Source organism: Hesperophylax consimilis, chromosome 8 (genome assembly GCF_061612785.1).
Source record: "Hesperophylax consimilis isolate HC1 chromosome 8, BYU_Hcon_1.0, whole genome shotgun sequence".
In the NCBI taxonomy this organism is placed as follows: domain Eukaryota; kingdom Metazoa; phylum Arthropoda; class Insecta; order Trichoptera; family Limnephilidae; genus Hesperophylax; species Hesperophylax consimilis.
Genome location: NC_142843.1, coordinates 28,913,732 through 28,934,943, shown reverse-complemented (window position 1 = coordinate 28,934,943; position 21,212 = coordinate 28,913,732). Strand labels below are relative to the sequence as shown.

The 21,212-nt window shown below is 33.5% G+C and overlaps 1 protein-coding gene across 3 annotated transcripts in view; it reads left to right on the top strand.

Moving 5' to 3' along the window:
• The window catches only part of Epac (Exchange protein directly activated by cAMP), a 524,699-nt gene that overhangs the window by 390,468 nt on the left and 113,019 nt on the right, over positions 1-21,212 (top strand). For all 3 annotated transcript variants that reach the window (XM_089634072.1, XM_089634074.1, XM_089634073.1), the window contains one exon: positions 14,184-14,235. In XM_089634072.1, the coding sequence (XP_089490198.1) occupies positions 14,184-14,235 (52 nt within the window). The remainder of the gene's footprint in view (positions 1-14,183; positions 14,236-21,212) is intronic.

Here is a 21,212-nt window from a genome sequence, read left to right as displayed (position 1 = left end):
ATTTTTAATACGTTTTCATATAAATTTTCGGTTATCTGCATATATACCATTTTTTCCACATTTTCCTACAATCCCATGCCTTTATCATACGTTTGCTTTCTTTTTTCTATATTTAAGTATATTCGCATACGTTCTAATGCTTTATATTTAGAAATAATCTCGGAGTTTCGTTAATTTTTAAGAAATTTCGTATATTTTAAGTATTTCGTTCACATTATGGATTTTGAACATATTAAGGATTTTCTGCCAAAGTTAATTTAGTTATCCTTCATTATAACTTCAGTAGTCTAGGATACTGTAAAATAATCAACACTAACCTAAGAAGACCGTCCTTTGTCTCCCTAAGATCAGAACTCTGGGGCATAATTTGTATGTTAATATGACATTGTCAAGTGGCTCCTATAGCCTGCAGTTTATACAGCTAATGATATCACCACATAACCGCGTGGTCTTAACCAAGTTAAGGAATGTGAACACTGCACCTTTGTGGTAAACCTTGGCTAGTATTTCAACTAGGTACCTTTGAAGGATAATGTTAATATTATAACTAACTAATCACCCCGCCATCTTGGCACATGATTCCTTAGTTTAGATCTTCCTTCGTCTGCATTCATACATACTCCTGGCATAGCTCCACTAAAGCATTTAATTCACTTTGTCATTTCATACTAGACCTAGTTATACGCCAAATATGCATAAAAAACTCTAGTAAAGTACATTTTTTATCAAATGACCAAATTTCAACAAATTCACATAAATATTTACACTGATTAGACAAGTTCGACAGGCACAAGTCTTGTACAAAGAAACCATATATAGTATAAATGAAAAATATAATATGCCAATGAAAGTTTTTAACAATTTACACTTGATATCGAAAACGAGAGAAATAGAAAACATTTCACATACAAAATTAAAATTGCGATTAGAAAAAAATACCATATTACACAAATTTCAAATCAAAACTGGTATAGAAAAAACTCGTCAAAAATTACTGGGGAAAATGAGGCGTGCATTTTTTTGTTTGTTTTTATTTATTTCACGCAAAAACAAATTGTAGAGAAAAAACCGTATTTGTATTATTTCACCCTCCATGCTAGGAACGTCCCTGTGACACGGCGGGTGAAACTCACGCATTAATATGATAATTTAATTAAGAAAATTGAATAAGGAATGTGAGAGTTATAGAGGGATTATATTAGATTATAATTCGTAATATTATATATCATAGGAGAATAAATATTTGCAAATTTCTGGATGTATTACTTGTTTTTTTTATATTATTATAATTTATATTTAAAAAAATATGTAAAAAGAATGGTAAAAAAATATTTTATAAATTATCAGCGGTTTTTCAAACCCTCTTTATCAAAATTTCGAGAATTGTCTGGAAATTCAATGTTCATTCGCAAAACTTTCTGTGTTTTTCGACCATTTTGAACAAAGTTTTATACTAAAATTTATTTTATAAAAGTACTACGTAGGGGCAGGTGTTCTGCTGGGTTTCCTTAATTAATATTCAGAAAGCATTAACGTAAAATTACTCAAGGTGCATAATACTATTTAATGTTTAACTAGGATGCAGGTAAGCAAGTATGTGGTTGCGAGTTTTGTTCATAACCCCAACTTAACCTTGCCCATCCTAGCGTAAATTGTTGCAAAACTATAAGGATAATGTTGAAGATTACTGACTAGGAAACAACATAATCTACAGGGCTTCCTCGAGGCTTGAAGGCAGTGTTCATTAATAATGCCGTAAGCTCAACAGTTTCGTAGAACACAAAACGTACATTGGTTCAAGAAGAGAGAGATGTTCTTATTGTAGAACACACAACACTTTTGATTTAAATACAGATATTTTAGTTAGGTACTTATTTAAAAATAAAATTAGTGAACTTTTGGCTAATAAGGGTCGGTTTTCAGTATAATCAGGAAAGATATGAGGAGTCAGAAAATCTACCCGATAACTACTTGACGAACATAAATATTAAAACAACATACATTAAGACAAGTTTTAGAAATGATATATTGTTTATAGTCATGCTGGTATTTATTACAGATAATGAAAAAGATTTGGCGAAATAAAAAAATTCATAAAACGTCACTAAAGATAGTAAATATGTCAGTGATGAGAAACCAAACCTAAGATGGAAACAAAGAAAAATAAAATATGGAAATAACATGGCCTCAGTGGTCTAGGGGTATGGCTCTCGACTAGCAAGCCAAAGGTAGTGGGTTCAAATCCTGGCGTGTGCAAGTAAATTTTATTTGATTAATTTTCGTCTTTTCACAATTTATTCACTTTAAATAATATATAGGACGTTCCAAAGTGGAAGATACTTCCAGTATCGCCCTGGTGTAAGAACACCATTCAGAATTGAAACGTTGCTTGAAATGGCCGTGATTGGTTAACAGATCTGAATAGCCAGGTCCTTTCCCACCTTCCTCTTCCCCATCTCCTTCCCCTCTCCACTACTTTCAGCCTCACTACAAAATTCTGTTGGGGATGCCATAATTTCACTGGCTCCAGACGGTTGGGAGAAGTTATGACTCTTGCGCGGTTTTACATTTTTTTTTAAATCATTTTCGGTCGGTTTATGTTCACGTTTTCCATGCTTAGAGTATTAGCGTTAATCTAATTTTTTCAATAAAAATAAAGAAATTTATGCACGGTTTAAGAATAACCTGACAATATTTGAAAATCTCCTACGTTGAAATGTTGTAATGAAGGGCTTAGCCAGCAGAGGAATGTCTGGGTGGGACCTAAATGCGATGCCAAGTTAACCACTGACCGGTCTAAATGTATTTAATTCCATTTGCCCATTTTTTGCAAGTTTTTACAAAGACTATGAAACGATGTTATATTTATTTTATAATGATGGCATCGGTGATTGCCCTCGGCGCCCGCCCCGAGTTTCATTAGCTGCCCCTGATGAATTAACGGTAAGGCGCTCTGAATGGCTGGTATAATGCCGGGGAAACTTTACAGCAGTCTAGCCGCTATTCATAGATTACATGACTTACTGTGTTAACAAAACCTTCATACTCATATATCCCAACACGACAGGATATCTCGATTAAGATAATAGGGGACAGTCTGGCGGGAGTAGTCTTCGTAAAATTATATAATTTAGCAATTGATATTGCATTGTACATAATAGTGCATAACAAATCCCGCGGAGTAAGGCGGGTTTATTGGCACAGTAAAACATACAAAACATCACGCCGTTTTACGGAGGCAGATCCACCACCAGGTCTCGCCCTATGCCGGCGCATTTTGACCAGTCCGCTCAGGGCGTCCAATTGCCAAGGCGCTGATAATACCTAACACTTAACAGTCCCAACAGTCGCACTCGAGATTATTTTTCATTAAAAACGGCGCTACACAAAAATATAAATCATCCTAATATTAGATATGATTTGAGATTTTCACGGCCAAAAATACGAGTATTTTAGTGATTTAATTTTGGGGTATTATGCCGTTTTGCGCTACCTCATTCTTTAGCCAATGTTTCAAATATCATTACAGTGTCCATTACTTAAGTGTCCATTGAGTTATAGGAAGACCCAAAATGCACAGAACACGCCTAATTATGGAGGCAATTAAAATTCGCAAAAATCGCATTAATATTAATAAAGACGACGAGAAAAAGCTCAATAGTTCTTGGTATCCGGTAATTGACGGCTAAACCAAAACAAAACATACTTTATAAATCATACTGTAATATGAACCCTTATAATATTTAAATATATTTTACACATCTGCCCTGATGATGGATACAGCCTAAGGCAACCTTATTTAATTTTTCAGCAGACACTAATCGTAATTGAAGGTTTGAAAATTGATACGGCAATAAAATAAAAAAGGTCCCAAAGGATACGAAGTATCGATTATGGAATCCAAACATAGTGTATCCGGCTTCAACACTTATCACTTGTAATGAGGTTTGCAATTCACTGAAAAGATATGAATAAAAAAAATTAATAACACTTAATAACGGCTCTAAGTACCTTCCCCAACGTTGAAGAAATAAGACACGTAGATACTATCCGGTTTCTACACTTATTACATGTAATGAGGTTTACGATTCAATGAAAAGATGTGAATGAAAAAACGTAAATGTCTTCGAGGTAACGGCCATCGATTCGAATTACGGATAAACGGAAGGCGAATCAATGTTTTAATATTATTTAGTGAATATATTTTTTATATAAATGAAAAAGCCATATAGCTAATAAGGTAAGGTATTTAATTAAATTAGAACAACAAACGATTAAATTTTCTTCAGTTTCTACTTAGAGGCAGCAATAATAATAATCTGAGGAGTCAAGGATTTTAATAAGTATGAGAACTACCAGAGGCATGTTCAATTTTCATGTGAATGAGGGTGAATATATTTTTTTTTTGTATTGAGATTTTTTTAAACCCCGTTTTTGGTATATAGATAGATCTCTCTTTGGCTTGAGATATGAATTTCTCATTTAAATTGTTTAATGTTACTAGTATTTCAATACACAGCAAATGTGGTTGGTTCTATATAACATATGAATACTAGTAATTTTGTGAACTTACTTGTATGTACATGTACACGAACTTCGCGTAACGTTGTTTACTCCGACTTGTCATCGCGCAACAGTCGCAACGCTCATTCACTCTGTCGAAATAAAAAGGTACTATCAAACACGGCTACCATCTTGGTGTATTGACCGGACATGCAACTCACAAACAATTTTACAGAAAGTGGTCTAGTCAAAAAAGAAGTTCACTACGCTCAGTCAATTAATATTCAACATGTCAAACACTCAGAAAACGTTGAAAAACAAATTAACGACCACTTCGTTATTTTTCGTGTTATTTATTACGGCTGGGATAATTAAAATTATTTCGTCTTTTTTCAACTTGCGTGAACAAATTCAACTGCTTAGCTTTCTAGAATAGAGCCCTTGCCCTGTTTTTTTATGTAGATAGTATTTTATGTAAATAATTACTGTATAAAATGTTGCCTCATTTCGATAATCACTGCATAACATGGAGTCTAGAAACTTCTGCATCGCAAGCAATGTTTAAGAGGAGTAGACAAAAGTTCTAAACAGCGGTTCTTTAGCAGCAGTTTTATGTATAAATATGTCCTATATGTATGTCCCCAAACTCTCCAAATGTCCCCGAAGTATAGGCGCGCTCGAAAAACTGTCCTCATTCCATGCTTCCCACTTCTATATATCTTTACATGGGTATATTGTATAACAGAAAAAAAGTAAATCTGACGTATATTATATTCAATTTTATTGGCCTACAATTTATAGACCAAATAAAATATTTTCAGCTCGTAGACTTTTGTCATCATGAGCTATAAGTCTTTTAAATGACAATTTTGCGGTGTTTTGTGAAATATTCCTTAGCTGGAACTTATAGATCAGAATAAATGTACGGGAAGCCTCATTGGCCTATCCCAGCTTAGCCTAAGCCAACCTTATTTAACTTTTCAGCAGACCCTAATCGTAATTGAAGGTTTGAAAGTTGCTCAGGCAATGAAATAAAAAAGGTCCCAAAGGATACGAATTATCGATTATGGAATCCAAACATAGTGTATCCGGCTTCAACACTTATCACTTGTAATGAGGTTTGCAGTTCACTGAAAAGATATGAATAAAAAAATTATAACACTTAATAACGGCTCTAAGTACCTTCCCCAACGTTGAAGAAATAACACATGTAGATACTATCCGGTTTCTACACTTATTACATGTAATGAGGTTTACGATTCACTGAAAAGATGTGAATGAAAAAAATGTAGGTTAATTAACGAGGCAAAAATAAATACATGTTCGAACGTGAAATACTTGGGGCACATTATTAATGAAAACCTATCGGACGATGGCGATATCGAACGACAAAGGAGAAGCCTTAGCATAGTTTCTAACATGATTGCCCGCAGATTTTGCAAATGCAGCAATACCGTTAAAAAAATACTGTTCAACGCATTCTGTACTGGCCTGTATACGTGTGAGACATGGTGTCACTACCGAACTTGCTCGATGGAACGACTCCGAATTCAATATAATGACGCCTGTAGAATAATATTTGGATACCGAAGATACAGCAGCGCATCGACAATGTTCACGAAACTAGGACTGAATGGATTTGCCGGCCTGATGAGACACCGGGTCACTGGAGCCAGGATGCGGCTAATGGCCTCCGCCAATACGTTGGTGACCGCAGCCTACCAGCACCAAGCGCCACTCCTGAGTGAGCGCTGGGCCCAAGCGCACTCAAGACCACACCCTGCATAGTTTTCCTTATTTGATAACTTATTATATCTATTGTACAAAAAAAAAATGTATATCTATATGGGACGTGTGGGATTGCACAAACCTCCCCACATCCTGGAATAAAATATTATTATTATTATTATTATTATTACACTTAATCAGGCACTAAGTACCTTACCCAAGAATAAAGAAATAACATAATGGGGTAAGAAAGACCATAATAAAAGTATGCGGTATGTTAATGTTTCCGAATGTTTACCATTACGAGTCCTAAAATATCGAAAGCCGAATTTCGGATTACCGATTTACCAAAAGTAGAAATTCCTAATGCGATATCAAAATTAAAAAACCCAAAAGAGCATTATCAAATAAATCTTCAAAAATAAAACTCATCACTCACTTAATTATTTATGCATGTGTAAGTTTATATATCATTTGAGTTTTTCACGTTTTATTAGAGTGATTTATTTTTGTGCCGTGTTGCGCTACCTCCTTCTTTAGGCGATGATGGACACTGTAATGCTGCCCGAAACATTGGCTAAAGAAGGGGGTAGCGTAACACGGCATAATACACCAAAAATAAATCACTATGATATTGAAGTTCGTTGATTAGAAAGAATTAATTTCAAAGAAAAAATCATTGTTAACTTCTCTAACTGTGTGGATAGACAATAATTTCATTTTAAAGATTGATTTTCGCTTGCCAAAACTTACTTTTCCATAATGTAGTCATTCAAAATAAATTGCACATGAAATACATAGTTATTACGGTGGCTTACAACCCACCGAATTAAGCATTATTATGCAAATAAATTATTTTTTTTCCTGAAAGGTTTGCTAGTCCCAATGACGGCCCACTCAGTTGTTAGTATCGTATAAAAAAGTGATTCACAAATTGCTTAAAAAATATTTTTTCTCAGTTTTCAATTTATAGAGTTCTTTTTATAAAACACAATACCAAAATTTTACTTTATTTGAAAATGATTACCTCCCTGTGAGATGGGGTATACTGTGGGCCATAAATCTACGATTAATGTTCTGTAAGAATGTAAAGATAATCTTAAACGTTTTCCATAATACTTATGTTTTTCGTGGTAAAGTTATTTTGAATCTAAAAAAAGGCAAAGGTTTTGACCTTGAAATGTGGTTATAAATTTCACCGGGGATATCCAAGTTCGGCAAAAAAATGTTAGCACTTTCAATGAAGAAAATGTTCCCTGTGGATTATTCGATGAGGGATTTTAAGCAAGAAAGATCCGGGAAAACGTACAAAAAATACCTAGAAGGCTTTTGGATAAAAGATCGCATTGTTTGTCGGGTGGCTTTTAAAAGGTGTCAAAGCCTTTGTTTGTATACGTGCTTCAAATTTTGTTACTCCGTATTATTGTGTTATTCAAATAGGGGAAAAACAACCGAGAGGGAATCAAAGCGTCCATGGAAATCTATGGATAAAATACAACGGAATGCAATAATTTAATATTGCTCTCGTTTCAATTCCTGTTTGTGTAGCTCTGGTGATGTGATTGCTAAGCTACTCAAACCTTGTGAACAAGTAATTCTTCTTCTTTTGTTATTCTTGAATAATAGTAATGGAGAAAATTGATTCTGTTGATTTGATTTGAGAACTTTGTTTGACGAATTTAGTTTTTCCGTGTCCATGACATCGATACAATACATTATCTTCCAATATTCCCCTTATGAAGTAGTGTTTTTGTAGTTGTTCTACTGGTTTTTTATCATTTCGTATTGATTTAAGACATTCCTGAAAGTTGCGCTAACTCCTTCTTTAGCCAACGTTTCGGACAGCATTGCAGTGTCCATCATCAGGGCAGATGTCTTAATGATGATGGACACTGCAATGCTGTCCGAAACGTTGGCTAAAGAAGGAGTTAGCGCAACACGGCATAATACCCCAAAAACAAATAACAAAAATACTTTTGGCCGTGAAAATCTTAAATCATATTCCTGAAAGTGATCACTTTCAATTAAATAAGTTTTTTTGATTCCACGTGTCTATTTTCATGGTAGGTCTGAATCATTGAATAAGGTCTATTTTTATGTTTTAATATATAATCTGTTTTAATATTTAAGTAGGTACGTCTTTTACATATAGGGATTAATCAATAAATACTTTTCCTTTCACAGTTTGTTCATCAAATAACTGTCGGGGAAAAGCTTATCCTTATCATCAATCTTGGTTAAAAACTGTTGTTAAATTATTGATTACAATGGAATGCTTTTTTGTATTTAACTAGTTGCCCAAACTTCGTATAGAGTTTTTGATATTTAATATAGACAGTCCCCTTTCTCTTGTTTTGAAGTTCAAGTGTGCAAAATTTCATCAACCTCGGAATAGAACTGCAGTTTTGTATACAAATTAAATCAAAGCTGCCCGCCACAAATAGACACTCACTTTTATATATTAGATGAATATAATTAAGAATATTATTTGTTATTTTGTTCAACCTACCTCAAAGCAACAAATATATAGGGTGTGCGAGAGTCTATTTTATCCTCGTCGTTTATAAATACTAGTTCGACTGTAGGCGTAATAAATTGATAATAGCGTGTGAATTGGTGAAAGTTTATGTCACAACAGCACATTAATTTCTGTACGCCAATCGGAGGTACCTACTGTAATAAAGGATTGAAAATATGTTCGTAGGGTAACCTTGACTTTTTTTAATAATCTAGGAATTGTCAGAAATATTTTAACTAATGGAGTGATGCTAACTTCTGACTATCTTCATTTATTTTTTTACCATGTACATAAAAAAAACTTTTCACAAAACCTTTTAATACCATAAAAAAGAAAACTGTCAATTGCAGAAAAAAAAAACCGAAAGCCTACCACAAAAAACTTTCTTACTAAAAAAAGTAACTCTATGAACACTTAGGACGGGTTGTTTACAGAAATTCAAATGTAACATTGACATCTAATAGCCTTTCAACGCCATTTCAGTTTTTTGACAGTTGATAGGTCCCTGTTAAACACCAATTCTAAGCCCCTTTTAGCTTTTGAACGGATTGTAATCACCAGAAGAGGACAACTATCATGCCGTTTGCGAGATTATTTCAATTTGATATAAAGCTGAAACGCACCTAGAATCAGCGTTTAACGGGGACATTTCAAATGTCAAATAAACGAAAAGGCGCTGAATGGCAATTTGATGACAATGTAACATTTGAATTTCTGTGAAACAAATGGACCTTTTATGCTTTTATAGTCAGCATTGACAAATAACATAGGAACTCTTTTAAGATTTTTGCATTGTCTTATTATTTTCATTAGTATTTTTTTTTTAATATTTGTATTTGTGTTTTTTACAATAAATATACAATGTTTACAAGTCATGCTGTTTTAATGTATACTACACTTCCATTAAAAACATTTGCTTGTGGATGTAAGAGGAGTGTACATTTGCGAAAAAATAATATAACTAGGTTACAAAGTAAAAAAAAATTACAAAATTAAAATCCATACAAATTATTGTATTTGGAAGGAAGAAAAAATATATATTATGGAGGATAAATAGAGTATAGTAGGATAATTTGTGAGATTTTCAAGTGAAACTGGGGGAATCAGTTTTTTTGTTAACGATTTCCCTAAAATATTTTTTTTATTTAGTCCAATATTTGTTTTCTATCTTATATAATATTAAGGCTTCTAATTTCTTCTGGTAATTTATTAAAGAAATGTTTTTCTTGGTGGGTATAATGGTGCTGGGCAAAAGAGGTGTGTAGTTTAGGGCATGCAAATATATATTTAAGTCTGGTTCTATTTTCAGCTATGGATGAGTATTTATCTTTTTCTTTTATAATTTGAATAATTTTTCATAAATATGTGTTTAAATGTAGGAACTTTGAATTCTTCGAAAACGCGTTCGGTGGGGAAGTCTGGAAGTTTTTTTAGTATTATTTTTATTATGACTTTTTGAACAATTTCTATGGGGTCAGGCTAGTTGTGGCATCGTTTTATTGATATAACATGATTTTTTTGGTACTGTATCCATTTTTTATCAATTTAACGTGAATAATTATTGACTAGATTTGACTTAGGAAATATTCTAAATATAAGCTAAACCATCAGCACAGATACATAAATACGTATATTTAAAAATTTATTTTATCCGCGGCTTCGCTTGAGAGAGAGAATTGAGGAGAAATTACTGAACAAAGAATTTTCCCACGAGCATGAAATGTTTGTCCGGTATGAAACGTCGTCGCCTATTTCACTTGCCAGTCCTCCCAAATATCCCTTTGTAAAAAAATCACGTCGATCTGTCTCTCCATTGTGATTTGAAAGAGTGACAAACAACAAGCAACAACAAAAAAACAACAAAAAATAACAAACAACAAACAAACACACTTTTGCAATTATAATATGAGTTTCAATATATATTAATAGATTAATGAATAAATGAGTTCACTACACAATATGTGTAACGGGTTTTAAAAACCAATATTTTGGGTTAATTTTCAAACAATAGTCACAATAGTTTCACCTTCATAACATTTATACCACAAAAGAAAATAAATTGAATAAGAATGTCGAAACAAAACAAACCCATCCCATAATCATACCTTACATCTTATAAATAATAATATTAAAAAACATGTAATAATATGCTACGAAAGATATGCCATCATATTTCATATTACTTTTCTGTTTTATTTACTGTCCTTGTGACATAATTTCTCTATTCGAGTGAATAACATTTTTATTCATAAATGTCACTTAACGAAAAACATTTTTTCCCCTCGGGAAATTACTAAACCATTACGAGTTGTATTTATGGTTCTGTTCGGAGATTTTTTTATTTTAGTTTAATATTTGAACATCGCGATGTTTCAATTTGTCGTAATATGAAATTGTGCGTTTATTACAGCATCGAATATATAAACTTATTAGGAATAAGATTTTTGTCTTGTCATGGTGTAGGGGATACAGCACAGATTTTACTGACTATGGGTCCGGTGTTCGTAAAAAAGATTAATTTAGTACGTATTTAGATAGCCCTATGGTAAAAGTATAAATACGTACTAATACTAATTTCTGTTGTGACTTTTAACTCCATTTCAATGAATGGTGTCATTTTCAAAATCAGAAGTGTTTGTTTGGAGAATTCAGACAAGCGATAAACCTATAAAATAATATTTTTATTAACAAATTATTTAAAGTGCCATTTTCAAAATGGGAACTGATAAATCGAGAATTCAGACTATTCGTGATTTTTTACCGGTCTGTACTAGTACGTACAACATTATTTCGTTTGTGAGTATGTCCGCCCATCCTTATGAGCATGAATGTTTAGAAATCGGTCCTGATGAGTACAAGTTATCAATTATAAAACAAAAGTCCCAACCGTCTGGAGCCAGTAAAACTATGGCACCCACCAATCGGGGTATGTTGTGAGTCTAAAGATAGTTAGTAGGAGAAGTGGGTGGAAAAAAATAAGGTGTGGAGGTACATGCCTATTGAGATCCAATCACCAAACTTGGCTAAAATTATTTCAAGCGACGTTTCAATTGTCTTTCATCAGAGCGATATCAAAAGTATCTAACATACTGCAACAAACAGCAAATAAACTATGTATTCTTTTTAGTGAATTAATTGTGAAATGTAAAAAATTAATCAGATAAACTATGTATTTTTCTTTAATTAATAAATTGTGAAATGTAACAAATTAATCAAATAAACTATGTATTTTTTTTCATTAATACATTGTGAAATGTAACAAATTAATCAAATAAACTTTTCTTGCACATTCCGGCATTTGAACCTGCATACGTAACTACTTTTGTTCTGGAAACTTTTGAAAATTAATATTCGATTTCAACTAATATCTCAAAAAATTATAATTATATTCTCAATCCTTCAACACGTTTTTCTTATTTCATTGAAAAATGTCTCGTCAGAAATGTGTAGAAAGATTTCGGATACGTATCTATCCACTATACGAATAATTACACAAATACCTACTCTTCAAAACCATGAAATGGATTCGAAGCTATTTCGCAAGAATGCCTACACCAATTATTAAGTACTTACTCTTTAGAATTTCTTGCTTCTGGTGAAATTTTTCAGAAAAAAAGTTTTAGTGACAAAATAAATCATCATTAAGCGATGCTTTATTCATATTATGATAATTATACACCATCTGAGGCAAATCTTCTGAATATTTAGAATAATTCCATTGCTATTCTCTTATTTACTTTAATTAAAACAGGTTTAAATTAAGTGATCGTGATAGTAATAAATTGCGTACGTTTCCAGAAATTTATAAAATTGTACAGCTAATCAATTACCTAGTTAGTATTCATAAATAACTTTCATTTGCCTTTTTAAAGTATTAATTATATTTGGATAAATGCAAGGTGTTAAGCGATCGACTTGACTTACTTTAACCACTGACTCCTGGCATTATTTAGAGTAAAAATAATAATTAACTTTTAGTCTCCGGTGACATTTTTTTCTGGAAAAAAAATTCAACGCGTCGTCAGTCTGATAAGTAACCGCCAAAACTGCCACCTTGATCCTAACTGCCCAATGAATTTTTCAGCCAAAGTTACTGTTCATTCTTTTGACCGGTCGTAGGCCGTAGGTCCCAGGCGTAGTATGTTTAATTCATCGGCTGGCTAAGTCCTCCATCACAACAAAAGTAACATTTTCCGCTTACAAATGTGTCAGTAGGAGATTTTCAAATATTGTCAGGTTAATTGTAACCCGGGAATGTTTTGTCTTTCTTTAAAAAAAAAATTTTTTTTGATGTGATAAAAATTCTTTCAATTCTTTGAGTGACTGACTATCTTCGTATGAGCCCATTGTTTATGTTTTTCGTACTACATTTTTTACTAAAAATAACCCCAGGAATCACCGGTTCGATAAGTCAGGGACGTTCCTTAAACACCCTGTATATAGAAATTGCTAATTTTTTGTGAAAATCTGTTCAAGGGACTCTCCGAATTAGTAAAATTTCTTGAAAAAAATATAAAAATTGGGAAAACACTTTCATATTCATGTTTTTTCAAGGCGATTTAGAATCATTGACTTCCAGTATTAGTACCTATGTAGGTAAGTATGTATTTCTCGAACAATTCCTAGTATTTAGTTAAAATAATTTTTTCGGCACTCCACGTAGCAAATTTCGAAGTCTCATCGAAGTGTTAAGCAGTAATTTAATGGTTCTAACTTCCAATATTCTACTTCTGCCTAATTAACTATATTGACAAAAGTAAAGTATAAACGAGAAAAACACAACGACTGCTCTGTGTACATGATTTGTTCGATCATCTCCATTGAATGATCATAAAAAAGAAAATATTTCTCAAATTTGTAATAAATTTTTCAAAAAAAGGCAATATCGGACACTCATGTTATTCAAGAGGGTCGCTTAACTCGAAAGTAATAAGGGTGAGAAGTGAGGACACCGCATAAAAGTTCTCTAGCAAATCATATTGTTCCGATTGGCATTTAAGATTTGAAGAGATTTATTGTCTACAATCTACATTGAGAGCCTTCAAAGGTACTCGGTGATCAGAATCTCCTTAACAGACTCGCTGCAAAAAGTTCCATTCCATATTTGAAAAACTTTATCAACCAGAACCTTTACGTTCTGGAAATTTCTGAAAATCAGCATGAAAGGTCAATTCACACTACTGTTTACCACGAAGCTATCAGAAAACTTTTTACGTGGGTTCATGAAATGATGTTTAATTGATGTTTTAGTAATGTTAACCTTTAAGTGATGTTTATCTTATTTGTGATGATTCCTGATATGTATTTTAGAACACAGCATCTTTAAGTGGCTTTATCTTACAAGTTAATCAAATTATATACCTACTTCAATTCATATTCATTTTATGAGAAATTTTACTAAAACAAAATTAATGTGTTTTCTATTTTGTTTCAGAAAAATAAAGACCTGATGTCAGACTTGTTAGCCAGCTGTAAAATCAAAAATGGTGAGTGAAAATAAAAATTATATTTTCGTCAAAATTTTTCGTTTGCTAGACATACCTACATATCAATAAAATTATGTATTTCAACAACAACATTCATTCAATGATATTATTTAAGATAAGAACTTAAAACTTACTTATACTTATTTTTGGTCCCAACTTACTGCCCCAAAGCAATAGAAAAATTGTTCGTGATAAATTCGTTCTTATTTTCGGTGTTTCATTTTCTGTTCTGTTTTCTTAGTGACTATCTTCAGTGTATTTTTATGTGATTCCGCATAAGAGTCCCAAGGGCCCGATTCCAAAGAAACTATAGCGCTATTGCTATATTTAGGGAATGTTGTGAGACCGAAAAAAGTTGTGAGGGGAATAAAATGGGAAAAGAGAATTACCTGCATAGCTATCCTGACATGGTCATTTAAGATAGCGAAATCAGCTTAAAACGTTTCTATTCTGTATTGTAGTCTCTCACAAATGCGATAACGTAGGCATCTTCCATTCTAGAACGAGGTGCAAATAAACATTTTAAATCTAACTAACTACCTAGTAATCATGTCGTTTCCCGGTAGGGATAGGCATAGATGATACAACGCCACACTACTCTGTCTCGGCATACGCTCCTAGTTTCCTGACAGGAAAATACATAGAGGATACAACGCCACACTACGCTTTCTCGTCATACGCTTCTAGTTTCCTGACAGGAAAAGACATAGAGGATACAACGCCACACTACTCTGTCTCGGCATACGCTTCTAGTTTCCTGACAGGAAAAGACATAGAGTATACAACGCCACACTACACTGTCTCGACATACGCTCCTAGTTTCCTGACAGGGAAAGACATAGATGATACAACGCCACACTACTCTGTCTCGGCATACGCTCCTAGTTTCCTGACAGGAAAAGACATAGAGGATACAACGCCACACTAATCTGTCTCGGCATACGCTTCTAGTTTCCTGACAGGAAAAGACATAGAGTATACAACGCCACACTACACTGTCTCGACATACGCTCCTAGTTTCCTGACAGGGAAAGACATAGATGATACAACGCCACACTACTCTGTCTCGGCATACGCTCCTAGTTTCCTGACAGGAAAATACATAGAGGATACAACGCCACACTACTCTGTCTCGGCATACGCTTCTAGTTTCCTGACAGGAAAAGACATAGAGTATACAACGCCACACTACACTGTCTCGACATACATTCCTAGTTTCCTGACAGAAAAAGACATAGAGGATACAACGCCACACTACTCTGTCTCGGCATACGCTTCTAGTTTCCTGACAGGAAAAGACATAGAGTATACAACGCCACACTACACTGTCTCGACATACATTCCTAGTTTCCTGACAGAAAAAGACATAGAGGATACAACGCCACACTACTCTGTCTCGGCATACCCTCCTAGTTTCCTGACAGGGAAAGACATAGAGCATACAACGCCACACTACTCTGTCTCGGCATACACTTCTAGTTTCATTCATATTCATATGGCCCTGTATAAATTATTCTATTATTCTGACTTTCGATATAACCTGATTGCACATATGGCATCTTCAAATGAAGTAATCCATTAATTTGAAGGTGCCACATCTTCCTCTGATGTCTCCGACTTCTTCTGCCATTACACATAATTTCTTCAATCACCCACTCGACATTCCCAAGCTATCTTAGTTGTTAATCTTAACCACTTCGCTTATATCGGTTTTGCATTATTTCTGGATCTGATATTTTTTTACATAAATTAATTTAAATATTTTAAATGTGTTTATTTTTGTTCTTGTTAAATAGCTTTCGAACACGTGACCTCGGGGTCCCAAACCAATAAGTTTATTGCTTTGTAACATTATGTTACATCAAAGGGGAAAGATTCGTCTTATAATATTTGCAAAATAGCGAAATTACTTGAAAATGGACTGTTCCGTTATTAAATCCATTAAATCACGGTCGGTTTCGTTTTACATTGGATTAAAATGGAAAATCATATTTATACAGATGTTGTGTGAGGACTTACTGGACCTGCAGTGAACATTAATGGAATTAGCGAAACACTGCAGCGATGGAAGCGATGTATGTCCTCGATCCGACCACGAAAAGGGGACGTTAACGATTATTTCGAAACATCTTTCCATAGTGCACGTGCTTACCTACCCTTACACTCACTATTAGTTTGGGTTCTTCTGAAAAACATTATTGGTATATCTGTATACACTTTCGGCAACGATTTCCTTGCTAAGTGTTAGAGAAAACCAATGGTGGCCCATGGCTTTTTGATGTAATATATAAAAAGAACATTATTAATGTTTTGTAGCCGAAAACATATTTTTTTCGAAACACCTTTTTGTATGGAGATTTTCAGGAAGTCGACGTGAATTTCTTGAAAATCTTCATGCAAAAAACCAAATTTTCGTAAAAAGAATCGTTTAGGACTAAACAACATTAATAATGTCGAATTTTTCAGACTTAGCAATGTATCACACTCAAAGGTCACGAGCCGCCACTACAGTCAAAACAGCTTTTGAAATGTGTACATATGCCAATGGAATTTGAATAAAGTATTATTTTAACTCGAAAACATTTTTGTTCGAAAACGTAATGCTCGTATTTTCCGTAGCCGATGGAAAACATACTCCGCGCATTCAAAACGAGAAGACAGGGGAGGGGTGAAAATACATAACTTTTCCTTTCCACGTTTCTTTTTTTAATATCTGGCTGAAAAAAATAAAAAGTAATTCTTCGAAATCAGTTTTCGAGACTTGGATAAAATCACTTAAACCAAATCTGTCTTACATGTACGATCCAACCCGAGATCGGTATTTCCTTCCTACTGCAAGAACGTCAAAGCTCGTCTTAACAGTTGACTGAGAGCACTTGCGTCTTTCTCATCAGACATCTACAAAATAATGACAACATTTTATATGGCTACGTCTACCATTCCTTAATGTTTCAATAAAGGGAGGAGACGAAATGTGGAAGAAAACAAAAATGTTTAAAGTAATGTTTGAGGTATTGTTTGTGGAAACGGTCGTAGGAGACCCGGCTTCACATGTGTATGTCTAAAAATAGCCGAAGGAACTTGCAAATAACTTCCTTATGTATATTATTCAACAAGTTGCCTATTCGTTTGATAAAATGCCACTCGATACCGTCGCAGCTGTTATGAACGTGGTTTAAGGGAAGCATCTTTCATTTTGAATCTTTTCATAAAATTTCTCATATCGGAGAAACGTTATTTTCAAAATGAATTTCAAAAGCTTATTATTATTTTTTGTTTCTTGCAACTTTCGTAATTATTAACCCTTATTAACCTTCTTGCATTGGATGTTACTATGGATACACTGTGATTACTAAAGACAATAGTTTGAAATGCTTCGAGTAATTATATCAGAGAGGCTCAAGTATCGGGGTAAATCTGGCTTCCAAGAAACTGGGTGTCTTGTATAGGGCTAGCATATTCTTCAATAATAACCGGCTGCTAACCCTGTACAAATCTCAAGTACGCCCAACAATTGAATTTGGGAGCCACCTCTGGACTGGAGCCCCACAATGCTTAATAAACTTACTTGATTCTGTGCAAAGAAGAGGGGGTGCTGTCTGATTGACAATCCCTTGTTATCAGACAGATTGGCATATCTAATACACTGATACAATATGGGCATGATGAGTCTGTTCTACGGGTATTTTTATGAAACCTGCTCTAAGGAGCTGGCAGCATTAATCCCTAGTGTACCTTAGTGTAAACTCAACGTACTAGAGCGGAAAAACCGTTCACAGTGGCTTCATGAGAACTTTTCTGTGAGAAAGATTTTTGTGTAAGACGGCTCTTATGTAGAATTAGTTACCGGCATTTGTTTTTCCTCCTTCATATAATCCGGGACTCTTCAAGAACCGCATTAATAAATCCATTCCTACAGCCCAATCCGCCACACGACCACCAACCGGGTAGTAACATAGCTCTCGCCTTTACAATATACAGACAGGGTAGCTCTTGTAGGGTGTCACATAAAAATTTACCATTATTAATTTACTACAACAACCGGGATCGGATTTCTAGTATTTTTCACTGATCTGTTGCGGTTCCTTGCAAACGTGCCATATTCTTCCAAGACATTTAATATAACTAGCAGTTAAAAACCCGCTCCGCGGGTTTTTTTCTGCTAGGCCCTGCGGGCGGCTCTTTCTTGGGCTTCGCCCATTTTAAGTGATATTAACAACAGTTACATTTAATAGATAGATATTAGAACATTCACAGAGAGAGGGTGAGTATATATATTGTTAAAACACGAAACAGGAAGGAGTTAATTAATAATAACATTCTAAATTTACGCATAATAAGAATGACAGTTGTTTGAATAAATGAAATTTTACGTATTTGTGATGGATTATTTCAAATGAAACACTATTATTGACTACATGTCTACAACTGATATTAACTGTTATCGTACCTAATATAATTAGCTCATAGGAGACTTGCAGTGCTTAAATATGTGTTACAACCGTCAATGTCTATAAGTTGAATCAATATCGTTTAGTTTGTCACAATTAAAGATAGTTTTAACAAAGTTGACTTAAATAATAGATTATTACATATTGATTAATTGTACCCGTGTTTATGAATAAAAGGAGGGTAATTGTGCGATGACATTAGCAGTCGGTTTAATTAAAATGTGTTAATTTTACTCCAACTGGTGGTAATTCTTTACCTACAACTGTTACTGTATCTAATAAAGTTTAAAGCTAGATTATATATACACCTTCATCAGGAGAGTAAAAATCTATATATAAAGGTAGATTATTACAATATAGCGCCCCTGAGGTGATATCTCACAAAAGCGGCGCTATGCAAATTGTCCAATAAATAAATAAATATAATGTTTACATTTTATTGTGTATACACCGAAGTCAAAAATTAAATATAGATTGCAATTGGGAAAGAAGAAGTTGAAGGAGGGGGGAGGAGTAAGAGTAGGCTGGGTTTATAATAATTAGGAATTACAATATCGTTAGACGGGAAAGACCAGTTGAGTGGGAAAATATTTAAAAGAGAGTTTATAAAAAAATTCTTGTTAATTATATCTGCTTTTATATTAATATGTTTCCTCATTTCTAAAAATTCAAAATTATTTATAGTGAAGTATTTTAAGACCTGAAAAAAACAAATAGCATATAACCATAAAACAATATATTCATAAGACAAATAGCATTTAATAACGGTTATTCTAATAAATTGATAGTTGAAATACTAAATAAAAAAATTAAACACATTCTCTTCAAACGGTCTTTCTAAAGATAGAAATAAACAATGGCGTAGAATTCTGTTTGTGGATAACGATACTTCTAAAATTATATATATATAAACAATCCTGGTACCATTCAACTGGCGTTTTACACTAATAACAATGAAGAAATATATTCTTAATAATAATGATAGCAAAATTCAAACAAAAAAAACAGGAGTTTAAAAACTCAATTGAGATGATTGTAATTTCTTTTACAAAGGTAGAACCAATAGAAACTTTGAAGTCAGAACTAAAGAATATCGCAGGGCTATAAATGGAAATAGTGAATCTGAGTTTGCAAATAATCTTTTAAATAATGATCACACTTTCGATAAAAAGTCAGGTCTTAAAATACTTCACTCAGGATATAAAGCATCGCAAATAAATAATTTTGCAATTTTAGAAATTATAAAACATGCCAATATAAAATCAGATATAATTAATAAGAAAAAAAAATATAAAAAATAATGATAAATGCCATTACAAAGTGATAAGCTTCCAGAAGAAATCTTCTTATAAAACGCTTGTTAATGGTAAGTAGTCAAGTATTGTTAGCTGCATATTTAAATATTCGCGCCAGGCATTTGGTTCGTTTTTAAACCGCCAGAGGTGCGCTCTGTCGGCCATCTTGAAGAAACGCGTGAATTTTTATAAACGTCAAACATAATCACGTAACTGTGGAGAATTTTCACTGTAATGTAATTAATCCAATGGATTATGAACTTTCTAAAACATATTTTCTTCGATATTATCCAAAAATTATATGAGCAGAAACGATGCTTATGAAGAAATCTCGTATTATTATGAGGCGATCCTATTTTAGTATGGAATCGTGTCTTAATATTCAAGTTACCCGAAACAGACAATTTAAATTTGACCAATCAGAGGGCCTACACCGTCCAGACGCTGGGACAATAATACTATCAGATTACTATGCTCTTTCAGAATTAAAAATACTAATTTCGGTTGTATGTAACTCTGGTTCAATGATTTCTAGAAGTCAGATTTAGTTTAAATTTAAGTGTCGTTTTTAAAATTCAGACTTATCGTAATGCGTATGCGATTTTAATGAACACGTGTTCCGAAATCATGGCACTATATTCGCAATTCACTAAAAGTTTATCAGGAAGTCGTGCAAATCCGTCATTTTTCTTTGTGTACCCATTATACAATATTTTAACAGAAAGCGATTTAAATTGTCTTTTCAAAATTGGAATAATAATATGACGTGAATTTTCACGGATTTGAGCTAATAATGAATATGTTAGAGAATCTTTCCGAAATAGTAATTTTAACTAATTAATTTAATAATTATTTTTTATTTTACACATACAATTTTTAATATGGGAGGCGGTTTCGGGTACCGCAGCCCCGGGAACCATTTATTGGAAAACCAAAACCTCTTCAATAGTTCACCGCAAGTAGTTCGCTACGTTTCGTGATTTTGCAAACCCTTTTTTTTTTTGGACCCTTTGACCTCTCCAACTGGTCTCCCGACCTTACGCCACAGTAAAGGGGATGTATTCAAATGTGCGTAACTCCTGGACACATTGATACCTAGATTTCCAACCCTCATACCCTTACTTTCCCAGAAATATATCTCCTTCCTTTCCTTAAAAAAGACCCTCACACAGCATCTCAAAAGATGATATAGGAAAATAATTTCCTTCGAGGCCTCCTGAGTGATTTTAAT